Source organism: Rousettus aegyptiacus, unplaced genomic scaffold (assembly GCF_014176215.1).
Source record: "Rousettus aegyptiacus isolate mRouAeg1 unplaced genomic scaffold, mRouAeg1.p scaffold_m13_p_9, whole genome shotgun sequence".
NCBI lineage: Eukaryota > Metazoa > Chordata > Mammalia > Chiroptera > Pteropodidae > Rousettus > Rousettus aegyptiacus.
In genome coordinates, this window is record NW_023416312.1 from 69,961,966 (window position 1) to 69,978,110 (window position 16,145).

At 34.6% G+C, this 16,145-nt stretch overlaps 1 protein-coding gene across 9 annotated transcripts in view; it reads right to left on the minus strand.

Moving 5' to 3' along the window:
- The window catches only part of LRCH2 (leucine rich repeats and calponin homology domain containing 2), a 100,837-nt gene that overhangs the window by 16,479 nt on the left and 68,213 nt on the right, over positions 1-16,145 (minus strand). For 5 of the 9 annotated variants that reach the window (XM_016132214.2, XM_036226941.1, XM_036226939.1 and 2 more), the window contains 3 exons: positions 15,946-15,994; positions 15,751-15,867; positions 6,131-6,175 (listed from right to left, as the gene is read on the minus strand). In XM_016132214.2, coding sequence (XP_015987700.2) covers positions 6,131-6,175; positions 15,751-15,867; positions 15,946-15,994 — 211 coding nt within the window. The remainder of the gene's footprint in view (positions 1-6,130; positions 6,176-15,750; positions 15,868-15,945; positions 15,995-16,145) is intronic. The other 4 variants (XM_036226943.1, XM_036226942.1, XM_036226940.1 and 1 more) reach the window with 1 other exon arrangement.

Sequence of the window (16,145 nt, forward strand, 5' to 3'; positions counted from 1 at the left end):
AAAACTTCCCTAACGTGGCAAAGAAAATAGACATCCAAGGACAGGAAGCATAGAGAAGCCCAAACAAGATGAGCGCAAAGATGCACACTAAGACACATTGTAATTAAACTGTAAAAGGTGAAAGATAAAGAGAGAACCTTAAAAGCAGCAAGAAATCATCTAGCTGCTTACAATGGCACTTTCATAAGACTGTCAGCTGATTTCTCAACAGAAACTATGCAGGCCAGAAGAGACTGGCACCAAACATTCAAAGTTAGGAAAAGCAGGGAACTGACAACTAAGATCACTCTACCTAGCAAAGCTATCACAAACAAAGGACAGATAAAGAACTTCCCAGATGAGAAATATCTAATGAAGTTTACCAAAAACAAACCAGTGTTACAAGAAATGCTAGAGAGACTTCTTTAAGAATAAGATGAAAGAAATAAATATGAATAATAAAATGGCAATAACTGCATATCTATAATCAATGACTTTAAAAGTAAATGTAATAAATGTTCCAACCAAAAGGCTAAATGGTTGAGAAAACAAGTCCCTCACATACGCTGCCTACAAGAGACCCACTTCAAATAGAGACACGGACTGAAAGTAAAGGTATGAAAGAGGTATTTAATAAAAATGGACACTAGAAGAGTGACATCAGGAGCATGGTCATGTGAGGAATCTCTCCTTATCTGTCCCCTTGAAATTACCACAAGCCAAACATCTAAAATCCAACAAACAACACCCAACATGTACACAACCATGTCTGAGGGATCTGTGCATCAAAGAATCTGAAGGTGGGCCAATTGTGGACATAGGGAGGTGAAAGGGAGAGAGGATCAAAGTCAGACACTGTGAAATGCAGCCTGGAGCTCCTTGCAAATTAAAGGGAAAGCAGGAATTACGGGGCTTTTTTTGTTTGGTTGGTTGTTTGTTTTGGTATTTTGAAGCTTCAAATAGTCCTGCCTGAGTGATCAGCATATTCTACACAGAGGAACCCAGTGTTCAGGGCAGAGAGCAGGGCAGAGACCAGGTGTGGAGGGGTGAGAGCTATGTCTTAGCAACTGCCATTGCCAGGCAGAAAGCTGAGTCATGTAGCCTGGCCTCCTCTCTGTACCATCCTAGAGCGAGCATGGGAGCCCCAGGGGAATTTGTGCAACAGAACTAAAACATACACTGCAGCTGGTACCAGTGGTAGGGACGGAGATATAAAAGCAAGGCAGCTGAAGCTTGAGTGTCAGCACTGCCAGAAGGAAAAGAGCCACACACACTGCTGGCCTTTTTCAATCCATCCCACCCCCATCCAGTCAGCTAATTCAGAAGGAAGTAGCAGAAAATTGCATCTGACTGTTGGGGCACTACCGGCACTTTAGGGCCTTTTCAGAGGCTCGAATTCCCATTGCCTTTCACATTTTCCCATGTGGGTAGAGCCCTGGTACCAAGGCAACCTGGTAAGAGAGGGCACGCACACCACCCCAGAGAGTAAAGGGCATTTTTAACCTCAAATCAAAGTTGCAGGAGGCTTGGACAGTGCAGGAGGCTTTGATGCCACCTAGTGGAAATCAAAAGAAAAATCTCTTCTTATCAAACTACTAAAGAGAGATCACTATATTATAATCAATTTTATTTTTTTATTTTTTTTTTAAAAGCAGAGTACATTCCCTTCTATGCCCAGGTGGGAAAATAGTCCATCAAATACCATGAGCAACCAAGGTGACAAGGAAGCTCAGAAATAAAATGAAAAATCTCCAGAAAATAAGGTTAAACATGTAGAAATATGAGATTTAAATGACAGAATTCAAGATTGCACTTTTGAAAAAAACTCAATGAGATGCAAGAAAATTCTGACCAACAGTTCAAAGAACTTAGAAACAAAACCAATGAACAACAAGGAGATTCCAAGTCAAAAGGAACCAAATAGAACTTCTGGATATAAAAAAACTCCTTAAAAGAAATGAAGAATGAAAGAGCAAGCTATTGAAATAGAGTAGACCAGATGGAGGAAAGAATTAGTGATACCAAATACAGAAATCTGGAAATGACACAGATGGAAGAGACTTGAGAGTGAAAAAAAGATGAAAGAATTCTACAAGAACCATCTGAAACCATCAGAAAAAGCAAAATAAAAAATAATGGGAATACTATAAGTAGAAGAGAGGGAGAAGGGAACAGAGAGCATGTTCAAACGAATAGTCAACGAGAATTTCCCAAACTTATGGAAAGAACTGGATGCTCAAATTCAAGAAGTAAACAGAATACCTAATTATCTCAACCCCAAATGGCCCTCTCCAAGACATATTAAAATTGTCAAAAATTAATGACAAAGAAATAATTCTCAAAGCAGCCAGGGAAAAGAAGACAGTAACTTATAAAGGAAAACCCATTAGATTATCATCGGAATTTCAGCACAAACTTTACAAGCTAGAAGGGAGTGGAATCAAATATTCAAACTATTGGAAGAAATTACCAGTGAAGAAAAATATATCCAGGAAAGCTCTCCTTTAGATGTGAAGGAGAAATTAAAGATTTTTTCAGACATACAAAAGCTGAGGACATTTTCCACCACAAGGCCCGCATTACAGGATATACTGAAGGGGGTCGGTCATTCTACCTGAAACAAAAAGACAAAAAGTATATAACTATGAGCGAGATGACTAACAGGCAGAAAGAAACAGGAAAGTGCAAGCCTTATTAAGAACAGGGTATTAGAAGTTTAAATATTACATAATGGTTAAAGGTAAAAAAAAAACTTTATAAAGAGAAGACAACAACAGTGACTCAACCTAGAAATGAACTAACAGTATAAATAGGAATCATTTGAGACAACAAAAACAGAAAAGAGGAGGGAGTAAAGATTCAAATCTGCAATAGGGAATAAAAGGCATCCAAATAGGGAATGAAGAAATCAAAATGTCACTTTTTGTAGAAGACGTGATTCCTTATATAGAAAATTCTAAAGACTCCAGCAAAAAACTATTTGAAACAACAAACAAATACAGTGAAGTTTAAGTATACAAAATCAATGTAAAAAAATCCATAGCATTCTTATATGCTAACAATGAATTTTCAGAAAAAGAAATTTAAAAAGTTCCTTTTGCAATTGCTGTAAAAAAGTTAAATACCTAGGAGTAAACCTAATGAACCATATGAAGGAACTCTACACTGAAAACTATAAGACATTATTAAAAAAAAATTGAAGAAGACACAAAAAAAGTGGAAAGATATTCCATGTTCATTGATTGAAAGAATCAACATTCTTACAATGAAATGACCTTATTACCCAAAGCAATATAACAATTTAATGCAATCCCCAGCAAAATCCCGATGGCATTAAAAAAAAAAGTAGAACAGAAAATCATCAGATTTCTATGGAAGAAAAAAAGAAACAGACAAACAACCAAAGCAATCCTTAGGATAAAGAACAAGGCCAGAGGTACCACTCTGCCTGACTTCAAATTATACTACAAAGCAACAACAATCAAAACAGCATGGAAGTCGCAGAAAAACAGACACAAAGATCAATGGAACAGAATTGATAACCCAGAAATAAACCCCCATATATATAGGCAAATAATTTTTGACAAAGGTGTGAAAACCATATAATGAAAAAAGGAAAGCCTCTTCAATAAACGGTGCTGGGAAAATTGGAAAGCTACATGGAAATGAATGAAACTAGACTTCTGTCAACATACATCAAAATTAACTCAAAATGGAATAGAAGACCTGAAACAATAAATTGCATAGAAAAAAACATAAGTATTAAATCACAGAGAGGATTTTATTAGAGAGAATTTTATTAATTTGACCTCAAAGGCAAGGGAAGTAAAAGCAAAAATAAATGAGTAGGACTACATTAAACTAAAATGCTTCTGCACAGTAAATTGAGAAAAAAAATCAACAAGGCAGAGGCAACTATCCAAATAGGAAAATATATTTGCAAACATCTCTGATAAGGGCTTAATATCTAAAATATATAAAGAACTCATACAATTCAACAATAAAAATTTTAACTAATTAAAAAAAAATGGGCAGAGTACCTGAACACACACTTCTCCCAAGAAGACATACAAATGGCCAACAGACATGAAAAGATGTTCAACTTCACTAGCTATTACAGAAATGCAAATCAAAATCACAATGAAATATCATATCACACTTGTTAGAATGGCTATCATCAACAGGGCTAGTAATAACAAATGTTGGAGAGGATGCAGAGAAAGAGGAACCCTCATACACTGCTGGTGGGACTGAAAATTGGTACAGCCACTATGGAAAACAGTATGGAAGTTCCTCAAAAAACTAACAATTGAATTACCATATGATAGAGCAATCCCTCTTCTGGGTATTTACCCAAAAACCCTAAAAACATTTATCTTCAAAAATTAATGCACCCCCATGTTCAAAGCAGCATTATTCACAGGTGACCAGGAGGATATAGAAGCAACCAAAGTGTCCTATAATACATGATTGGATAAAGAATATGTGGTACATATATACAATGGAATATTACTCAGCTATAAAAAAGATGAAATGTCATTTGCAACAACATGGATGGATCTTAAGATAACCATGCTAAGCAAAATAAGTTGGACAGAAAAAGTTGAAAACCATATGATATCACTCACATGTGTGTTATAAATCTAAAAGCACCAAACATGTCAGGCTCATGGACACAGATAGTGAATTAGCGGTTACAGAGAGAAGAGGGGAGGGGGAGGTAGACAGGGCTAAAAGGGGTCAAATATTTCGTGATGGAAGGAAATCTAACTATAGGCAGTGGACACACAATGCAATATATACGCAACATACTGTTGAATTGTATGTTTCAAACTTATTAGATTTTGCTGGTCAATGTCACCTCAATAATTTTTAATTAAAAAAAAAAGAAATACTGCCATTTGCGACAAGATGGATGGATCTTGAGATTATCATGCTAAGCGAAATAAGTCAGACAGAAAAAGATAAGAATCATATGATTTCACTCATATGTGGGATATAGAACTGAAAGCAACGAATGAACATGACAAACAGACTCATGGACACAGACAAACAGTGGTAACCAGTGAGAAGGGGGTGAAGAGAGAGGTAGACAGGGATAAAAGTAGTCAAATATTTGTTGATGGAAGTTTAACTTTGGATGGTGAATACACAATGCAATATACATATGACATATTATTGAACTGTATAATTGAAACCTGTTGATTTTATTAACCAATGTCACCCTAATAATTGTAAATAAATAAATAAAATGAATATCAGACAAAACAGGTTTTAAAACAAAGACTATAACACAAGACAAAGGACACAGGAATTCCACTTCTGGGTATTTATCCAAATAAACCCAAAACACTTTTTCAAAGGGACATGTGTACCAGTGCAGCATTATTTACAATAGTCAAGATATGGGGGCAATCTGGGTGTCCATCAATGGATGAATGGATAAAGAAGTGGTACAGATGTACAATGGAATATTATTTAACCATAAAAGAAATCTTGCCACCGCAACACAACATGTACCGACCTAGAGAACATTGTGCGAAGTGACGGAACACCGACAGAAAAAGATGAATGTCATATAATTTCACTTTTATGTGGACTTTAGAGAGCAGGATAAACAAACAGACAAAACAGAAACAAGCTCATAGATACGGAAAGCATTCTGACAATTGACAAACTGGGAAGACAGGTGAAGGAGGTAGGGGATTAAGAGTTACAAACTGGTAGCTACAAAACAGTCATCAGTATGTAGAATATAGCATGGTGAATATAGTCAGAAGTATTGTAAAAACTATGGTGTCGGATGGGCACTGTATTTATATAGGTGATGTTATATAAATGTGCAGTCACTGTGTTGTACAACTGAAATATAATATTGTGTTCCAATTGAAATTTTAAAAAATAAGTAAAAATGAAGTCCAGCCCCAAAATCAAAAATAAAAAGTTAATAAAATTCTAAAACTGAACTATTGTTGCTCTGAAACATGGAAATTACATGATTAAATTAATAATTATATGATGTTAAGTTTTATTGGAGAAACCAGGCATTAAATAACAAAGAAACCAAAAGATAGATTTCATTTTACTCTGATTGAGACAACTACATGTCAAGTAAATATTTTAAGTAATTCTTATTACCCTCTTTTCTCACCTCATCATTTTCATGGCTACTTGAATTCTTCCTTGATGATTTATACTGAAAAATATTTTAAAAACATACTTTATTTTTCCTTGATCATATGAAATCTCTAGTAGCAAATTATGTGGTTTATTCATAATTTGGTATTTTATTAAATTATCTGATGCCAAGTTTAATTATATAACCAGTTTAAATACCTCTATTTACTGATAGCTAACACAAACAGTACTTTCTAAGTACTTTACATATATCAAGTAACATTTCCTCCTTAAATCAATCCATTTTCCATTCATTCAGTTTTACAGTCTGAGGCTTGTCTTAAATCCTTTTTTTAATCCAGTATATCTAATACATCAATGTTTTTGTTATCTCAGACTTACTTTTGAATTTTCACAACTATCACATTATTCTAGGTCCCCATTATATTACACCTAGTCTGTAATCTCAGCATTTAAAAATGTCATCCATTATTAAGAAACCTACTGATTTCAGGTAAAAAGAAATACTACATTAAATGTATATATTGACTACATAATAATAATAGTAATGATAACAGCTAAACTTATGCTAGAGCTTACCATCTGTCACTGACTGAAATGTCTTACCTGTCAGGCACTGACTGAAGTGTGTTACATGTATTAACACAATTATTCCTAATAACAACTCTGATGTAAATACTATTATCTTTATTTTACACTGAGGCGTAGAGGTAATATGGTCAATATAAAAAATGCTAGTATGTGAAAAAGTGCTTCTTAGAATCAAAAAATATACAGTATGACAACAAGCGGAGTTCTTCTGATTTCTCACCACAATTCTGCAAATCAGTGGCAGAGTAACCTCATAACTATACTTGCAAATCATGACTCTCTTGTTGAAAAACAACTTTTGGATTATATCCAAATTTGCCTGGCATTCAAGATTCTATTTAATAGCCCCCTTTACTTATGCAGCTTTATCTTCCATAACTCTTGGAAAAACAAACTACCTATCTGATAGCTCAACCACAAATTAATGGCTGAGATTTAAGACAACTATCATCAGTCTACAAGGGTGCTCTCTCCAGCTGATCCCAAACATAGCCTTGATATGCTTTCAACCCAGTGTATTAGCCACTGAATGGAATTAGCATGTGTGAATAATCTATTTGCTATGCCTAGGCACATGTTTGCTTATGTCACTTATTCTTGGTTCTATTCTTCTACAACAAAAGAGTGACATTTGGACAGCAGACGCCAGGACTCCAAGATGGTATCAGTTATACCAGCAAAGAAACTCATGGATGTCTAAATAGAGAAGCTGCCAAGCTAGAAACTGATGTGGGATTTTACCCCTAAAGGCATTGTTGAGCATTTCTAAGAGGTTATTATCAATCAGTATCACAAAAAGTATGTAATAAGAAAGAGAGGATCACTGGGGTTTCCATAATGTTGGCAGCATATATGCTTTAAAACTGTCTTTCTTACAAGTAGATAAACAGTGAAGCAGCTATGCAAGTGCCATCGAAGAGGGCCCAGTGTGGAGGGCACAGTCTGCATTCCTGATCATGACCTTCTTTGCTTGGCAGCTCTGATCTTTGTTAAATCCTTTCATGTCCTAATTGAGAATTGACATGTAATAAAAGACGACTGGTACAAAAACCACCCAAACAAAACAAAGACAGTTGAGTGAATGATAAGCTAATATTTATTAAGTGCATACTCTGTGGCAAGTGCTAAGCACTTTACATTAAATCATTCCATACTTTTAACAATCCTGTAAAGATATTATTAGAGTCCTTTGAAAAATATGCTCAGCAATGTTAGGTAACTTGTCAGTTGCACAGTTAGTAGATATACCAAGTTAAAACTAGAACCCAAGTTGTCTGATTCTAGAAGCCCAGGTTCTTAACCATTATGCTATTTCCCCACTTTAAATCCTGAATAATTAGTAGGTATTTGCCAGAAATTAAAGAACTGGCATTCCCCCCAAAAAAGGAAACCAGAAAATAATGGAAAAGCTCAGCTTATGCAGAAAACTAAGAGTGATGTGGCTAGTGAGGAGAGTAAATTGTGGCAAGCAATAAAAGTTAGAGACGTGAGTAAGTATGGCCAACGAAGTTTTTAGGATACCCAAACTTTATGTTATTAATAACGGAAAGCTAATAAAGAAATTTAAGTCAGGGATTTCTCCAAAAGCTGTGAAACTAGAGAAAGGGAAAGGATTAAGTAGTTATTGCAGTCAACTATACTTTAATTTTAAAAATACGTCATTGCAATTGCCCAGACAAGAAATAAATGAGGGCTCCAACAAAAACCAGGGTAGTAGAGATGGAAAAGAGGTGAATTGGAGAAAGGATGTTTAATTAACATCCTGGTGACAATTAGGTGAGGGGAAAGAGAGGGAAAGATGAGAAGGACTGAGGTATAGAGCTTAGACAATAGAGCAGATATCACTACCTCTAACAAAAATAAAGAACAGAATAGAGGAGCAAGTTCTATGGTAGAGGATGGCAGGAAGGGGAGACATATTGAATGTGTAATATATGTAGAGCATCCAGACAATTAGTAATACAGGTCTGGAGACCAGAAAAAAGTTATGGGATGTAAATGCAGACCTAGATCAATAAAAGAGACATCTGGAGTAATAAAAGCTTCAGAGAGAATGTTTAGAGTAATAAAACAAGGATGAGACCCTAAAGAGCAAGCACAAGAAAAGTTAGATGAGAACATCAAAAAGAAAACGGAAGAATATGGGAAGAAAAATATGAGGCATAAACTAAAAAAATAATTTCAAGAAGAAAGATGGTGGGCCTTTTGAGACACTTCTCTTGTGGAAGTGTACTTTTCCTTGTAATAAATCTTTCTTCTACTGAAAAGGAAGGAAGGAAGGAAGGAAGGAAGGAAGGAAGGAAGGAAGGAAGGAAGGAAGGAAGGAGAGGAAGGAAGGAAGAAGGCAGGATAGAGGAGGGAGGGGAGGAGGAGGGAGGGGGGAGAGAGAGTAGTGAGGTTGTGCTGGAGAGGAGATAAGAGATAACCCAGCACGAAAGCGACATAAGAAATAACATAAAAGAAGAAAGAAATAAAGCAAGCACTCCTCCGAAGAATAGCAGAAAGAAAAAAGAAAGAACCGCGAAAAAGAGAAAAGAAAAATAAAACGAAGAAGAACGTGAAAGAAAAGAAAAGAAAGACGGGAAGAAGAAGAAAGACGAAGAGAAAGAAAAAAGAGAAAGACGTGTTCATCACTGTCATCTTCTAAACTGGATTTTGCCATTAGTAGGTATACGTGAAGCTCTAGTGAGGGGCTATTCCAATGAAGAAATGGAGGTGAAAACCAGACTGCACTGGGTTAAGGAGTGATGAGAAATCAGAGACCTAGAAATGGAAAGCTTGGTCCTAAAAGAAAGCAAAGAGATAAGGCAACAGCTGAAAAAGGAATCAGGGATAATGGTAGAGGTCTGAGAACATTTATAAGATGGAAGGTAAACAGGACATTGAAGAGTAAAGAGTAAGTAGATAACTGATAAAGGAAAGAAACAGAATGATTCAGTCAAGAACTTAGGCAATAAAACTTGTATTATTGTTACTCAACTATTATTTTAATTAAAAATACTCAATATACATGAAAACATAGTTTATATTACTACACAGATATTATTGTACATATCTAAGACCCAAAACTTAATATATACAGATTTGAAAATATTTTATAAGTCAATTTTTTTACAAATTGAACTCAGCTGTTTTCAATTAATATTAGTCTAAATAACTAAAGTTTTATTATACCTAAAATATCACAATAGAGGCCTGTTCAGAAATGGAAAGGCCGGTTCATCTCTGAAGCTCATATTAATTACATAGAAAAGCAAGTAACTGCACAAACTCTGATTCAAAACAAATCAGGTTATTTCACAAGTCCAGTTGGATTCCTTATTCCAGTACAAAATTAACCATGATCATAAAAAAAAAAAAAAACATAAAAATAATTTCCTTGGGGGTAAGTCTTTAAATTAAAATATTACACTATAGGGAGACTGGGAAAATGGTGCAGATGATAGAAGCTTTGTACATCTCCTCTTGTGATCACATCAGAACTTTGATGGAGACATGGAGCAAACAGCAAGCAGAGTCGCCTGGGGTCTGAATGAACATATAAGCCTTAAAACTAGAGCAAGAAATAAATAATCCGGCAACAGGAGGAGGCAGGAGGGGATAGAGATGCAAGACTGACGGGTCCCACGCGGCTGAGGGGGACAGTACCAATGGCAACTACAGCCAGCAGGTGCAGACATTCCTCTTAAAGGGGCTGTGTCTGAGACCGGACTTTCGTGGTGATGGACTCGCTCGCTCTGAGCAACAGCGTGGGGTTGGCTGCTTTGGCGGAGGGGGGGGGGGGTGTGCCATGGACTTATAGGTGGACATTGAGTTGTCGGAGCAAAGGCCAAGAGGTAAGGCTTTCTCCCGGGCAGAAGAGCTGGGGTACCCATTGTTCCTCTGTTGATCCCTCCTCACTTTCAATGTGCAGAGGCAGGTGCAGCCACAACTGAGACATCATAAAACTGGATAACAGAGGTCTCTCTGCCCAGAGGATTCCCTGAAACTCTGCCTCCCCCAACTCGTGATCCAACCCAAGCCACATCCAGCAGTGTCCGTGGTGTGCCCCGTCCCCCTTGGTGAGCAGCTGCAAGCCCCGCACTGGTGGCACCTGGCCTCGGTTTCTGGCATGGCCTCTTGAGGTAACTATAAGCACAGCATCTGTGGATTGCTTGCTGAATCTTAACAGGTGGCCCTGGAAGGGTAGAGGCTTGGACTAAATTTGACCTGCAGCTGAATCCCTCTCAGGACTGTGCCACTGGACACCTACTACACAAAGCCAAGCTAATAAGATCAGGAAACCTAGGAGCTTTGTGTAGTACATGGAAACAGACACAGAAAGCCAGCCAGCCAAAATTGGAAGACAAAGAAGCAGAAATCACATGACAGAACAGAATAGAGATCCAAATACAATGGCAGTCAAGTAATCTAACAGATGTAGAGTTCAAACACTGGTTCTAATAATGCTCAATGAACTTAAGGGAAGTGTAGATGAAAATCAGTGAGAACTTTAACAAGGAGATAAAAATAAACATAAAAATGGAATTGGAAATTATAAAAGGGAACCAGTCAGAAATGAAGAACACATTATCTGAGATGAAGAGGGAATTAACAGAGTGGATAAAGAAGAAGATCAAAACACCGATATAGAGGATGAGATAGCAGAGAACACCCCATCAGAACAGCAACAAGAAAAGAGAATCCAAAAACATGAAGATAATTTAAGGAACCTATGAGACAAAATTAAAAGTAACAACATTTGCATTATAGAAGTGCCAGAATGAGAAGAGGGGGAGCAATAAGTGAAAAACCTATTCGAAGAAATAATGATGGAAAACTTCCCTAACCTGGTAAAGGAAATATACATACAACCCCAGGAAACTCAGACAGTCCCCAAAAAGATGAACCCAAAGAGGCCCACACCAAGACACATCATAATTAAAATGTCAGAGATTAAATACAAAGAGAGAATCTTAAAAGCAGCAAGAGAAAAGCAGTTAGTTACCTACAAGGGGTACCCATAAGACTGGCAGCTAATTTCTCAAAAGAAACTTTGCAGGACAGAAGGGCTTGGCACAAAATATTCGATGTGATGAAAACCCAGGATCTACAACCAAGATTATTTTATCCAGTAAAGCTATCATTTAGTGTCAAAGGACACATAAAGAGCTTCTCAGTCAAGAAAAAGCTAAAAGAGTTCATCGCCACCAAGCCAGTATTACAGGAAATGTTGGAAAGCCTTCTTTGAGAAGAAAAAAATATGCAACAAAAACATGAATAAAGAATGGCAATAACTACATATATATCAACAAGTACCTTAAATGAAAAAGAATTAAGTGCTCCGATCAAAAGATAGGGTGGCTGTAAGGATAAGAAAACAAGACCTTTACATAATCTGCCTAGAAAAAACTCACTTTAGATTAAAAGACACACACAGACTAAAAGGAAGGGGATGGAAAAAAGATACTGCATGATGGACCTACAGGATATTGTGCTGAGTGGAGTAAGTCAGAGAAAGACAAATGCCACATGATTTCATGTATTTGTGGGATCTAAAGAACAAAATAAACAATAGCAACAAATGCAGAAACAAACTCATAAATACAGAGAATATTTTGAGGGCTACTAGATGGGAGGGGGCTTGGGGAGGTAGGTGAAAAAGGGCGAAATGATTGAGAAGTACAATGGACAGTTACAAAATATTCATGGAGATATAAAGTATAGCATAATGAATATAGTGAACAATACTGTAATATATAGGTAAGGGGGTAGAAGGGCACTAGATTTAGTGAGGTGATCACTTTTTGAGTTATATAGGTCTCTAATCATTATGCTATATGACTGAAACTATTATTGTATGGCAACTATAATTGAAAAAAACTCAGAATTATACACTGTAAATATGAGCAACTAATTGTTTATTATATTTCAATAAAGCTATAAAAAATGAAAAAATATTATACTTTATTTATGAAATCAGATACGTATTTTACAAGTCATATGTTTAATCACAGCTGTAATGAGATACATTTGAAGAGAATTATATATGGCATTTCAATAAATCAAATAATTTTTAAGATTAACTTGGTTTAGCTATTCTAATACTTTTTAACTTTTCTAGTTTAGAAATCGATTGGCAAACACATTTAGAAATTCATGTGCTATATCATTCATACAAGAAATTAAAGCTACTAATTTACATTAAATGTAATTTATAAACAAGGTTAGATTTTCATATTTTGTTGTATGTTTTATTAAAATAATATTAATACACTTCTGTAAAACATTTTTTAATGAAGTAATGCATTTCCTGGAATATCTTTACTTTGAGAAATGTAGTGATTTTATTTTGGCAACAAGGACATAAATTTTATTTAACTAGAACAGTAATCTATACTATAGTGGCCAGGGAATCTAAAAGTTAATGTAACTGTCCTACAGCAATTTACTTCTCATATAACCTAATTTATCTTTTTGTTCACATAGTCTGGCCAATATGTTGAAACATTTTTTACTTAGTTTCAGGGGCTTGCCTAATAAATATATTACCCAAAATGTCATGGCAACTAAGAAGCAATAATAGATGGCACACATACACAAACATACATATAAACACTTTCAGTAAATATACTGAATAACAACAACATGAATAATTTATCATGGAATGCAAAGAAATCCAGTGGCTCAGTCATTTATACTTGCTAGAATAGTTACATAAAAGCTCTGTATGTCTCATAACACAGCAAAGCTAAAGGAACCATCCCTGAGTCAGCTCAGTAACAATTTGATATAAATCGCTAGAATAGTATATTTTAATGTTTAATAAACTATAAATCCAGATTCAGTGCAGTAATGTATCATTTCAAAAACCCTTTTGATTCTTGGGAGATACATGATTAAGAGAAATTTTATTTTTGAATGAAAGATATTTCATAGAAATCGGTATTTTAATCATAAAAAATACCGGTAATTCTGAATAATGTTTTTTTTTTTTTACTTAATTTAGAGAGCAGTAGCTCAACTTTATAATTTTTTTCACATCTTAGGAAAAGATTGTTGACATTCAATTTTTTTCAAGTGTCCTAACACTGACATCTTCTGACTATTGAGGAGAACTACATATCTCCTTAAAACATTTCCCAGTGACTGAAGTTTATCTTTGTACCTACTTTATTAACATCTATTGAATGATGAATATGTAATAGACATTTCAAAGATTATCTCGTTTGATCTCTTAGCAACTTATAAAATAGCAATATTACAGAAGGTATGTTTAAGCCACAAAAATAAAATACTTATCAACAAATGATGCTATTAAATCGAACTATTTTTTAAAGGGTCGCTGAGGCCTCTATTAAGACTTTATTAAGAAGTTCACCTGAGTTATTGTAAAATATTTTTAAAAACAATAACACTGCATTGATTTGAAAGTGTTTGTTCATTTGATATTAGGCTATCCACAGTAGGTAAACAGGCAGTATAGCATAGGCTTTGGGTTCAAATCTTGACTCAGCTGCTTATTAGCTATGTGACCTGAAGCATATTACTTCGCCTCCCTGTGCCTTAATTTCCCCATCTGTAAAATAGAAATGATAATAATTGTAATTACTTCATAGGGTTATAAAGATTAAATGAGTTGATATTTGAAAAGTACTTACAGTAGTGCCTGGTTCTTAGTAAGTGCTATGCAAGAATTTTGATAAATAGACTTTGTCTGTTTTTACTATACCGGTAGATCAAATAAATATTAAAATCTCTTTTATTAGTCAGAAATACTAAATTTTCCCCAAATCCTTAGTCACTCATTAAGTTTTACCTATTAACAAATTTTATTTAATGCCTTTGTTCAAGGCCACATAAACTACAAGAGGGGGCTTAAAAATAAATGACGGAATGTAAATATAACTGCAAATCTGTAAAGGGTTGGGATAAATAGACTTTCACCATTATTATCCAAGGTTCTTACTTAGAATGCCCTTCCCGTTTATCCCATATGTTTTATTTTTTCATTCTCTCTCATACTGATAAGGTAACATGAAGCTCATTAAAAAAGATTTAGTAATTATTTGTTGAAGGATTAAATTTACCACAGATTTACTAAAACATATATTTTTGTTTTGGTCATATGATACTATCTCTAAATATACATCATACTCCCATATAAGGAAACAGAACAGTGTGCATAAGAACCAACTTCCAGCAAACAGAGAAAAACATGAAAAAATATTTTTATTTATTAGTGATATAAACTTCAAATTACATATAATTTAGCTTAGAACTAAGAATTCAGATAAAATTATTATTAAATAAAAATTAAGCTTTGAGAAGTAGAAAAGGTACACAACAGCTATTCATTGATCAGAAGCTACACTGTTTGCACTGTTCATATGAATTGGAAATGCCAATAATGGATTCTGACTCATACTAAAGATTATTCCAATTTCAATGACTGGCATCTGCAAATATAGCACACCTTAACCACAAAAAGATAATATCACAATATTTACAAATGTCTACATAGTAAAATTTTATTAAAACGATGCTAATTAGAAATTTGGAATAATTCAGATGGTCTGCAACTTTAGTTAAGATAAAAGACCATTTTAAGATATTTACTAATATAATAAGAATAAAATAAAGTGGTAGAGAAAACACCTTTAATCATTTTTTAGAACCACGAAAGTAGCACTTATTTATACAGAAACAGCTAAAGCTAAATGCAAACATGCGTCAACTATTGAAACAAATCTTCAATAAAAGACTTTCTAGGCAATTCTTTTAAAACATTACTAAATATTGCTAGCAGTGGACCAAACATTAACCTTTCTTGTAAAATATTTGGTAAATCACAATGCAGAGTGGTCTACTCATTTGTAATTATCTAAATTACTGAAATTTTATGGATATAACTGGATCATATTATCTATACCACATACATGTGGGAAATCAAGATAAATAACACATTCACTATACTTAACTAGAGCTATATTCTACTCTAACACAAAACTGATAAAATTAAAACTAATAGCAAAGTAAATTTTACAATTTTAATTAAAGTACCTTGAAATAATCTTTTCTAATCTGTTTGCTCCGTCTCCTTTCTTCAGTCTGCCAGATTATAGGTTGAGATTCTGGCCACTGTTGTTCATCTATTTGATCCTTCTGATTTTCTAAAGGCTGTAATGAAATAATTTCTTTTAACTAAATAAAGGAGAACAAAATATTAGATATAATAGTAATTTAATTTCCTCTTACCTGCCATGTGAGGGGTGATAATGGTGAATTAACTTCATCTGCTGAGACACTAAAAAATTAAAGATGCTTTAATATGTTAAAATATTTAGAATTACCGTTAGGTATATATTATAAATATTATAAAGTTCTCTACTTTTTTTACCAAAAATCTAAAAAATTTACTTCTGCCTGTGCGTTGAACTAAGAACATAAAACTTAAA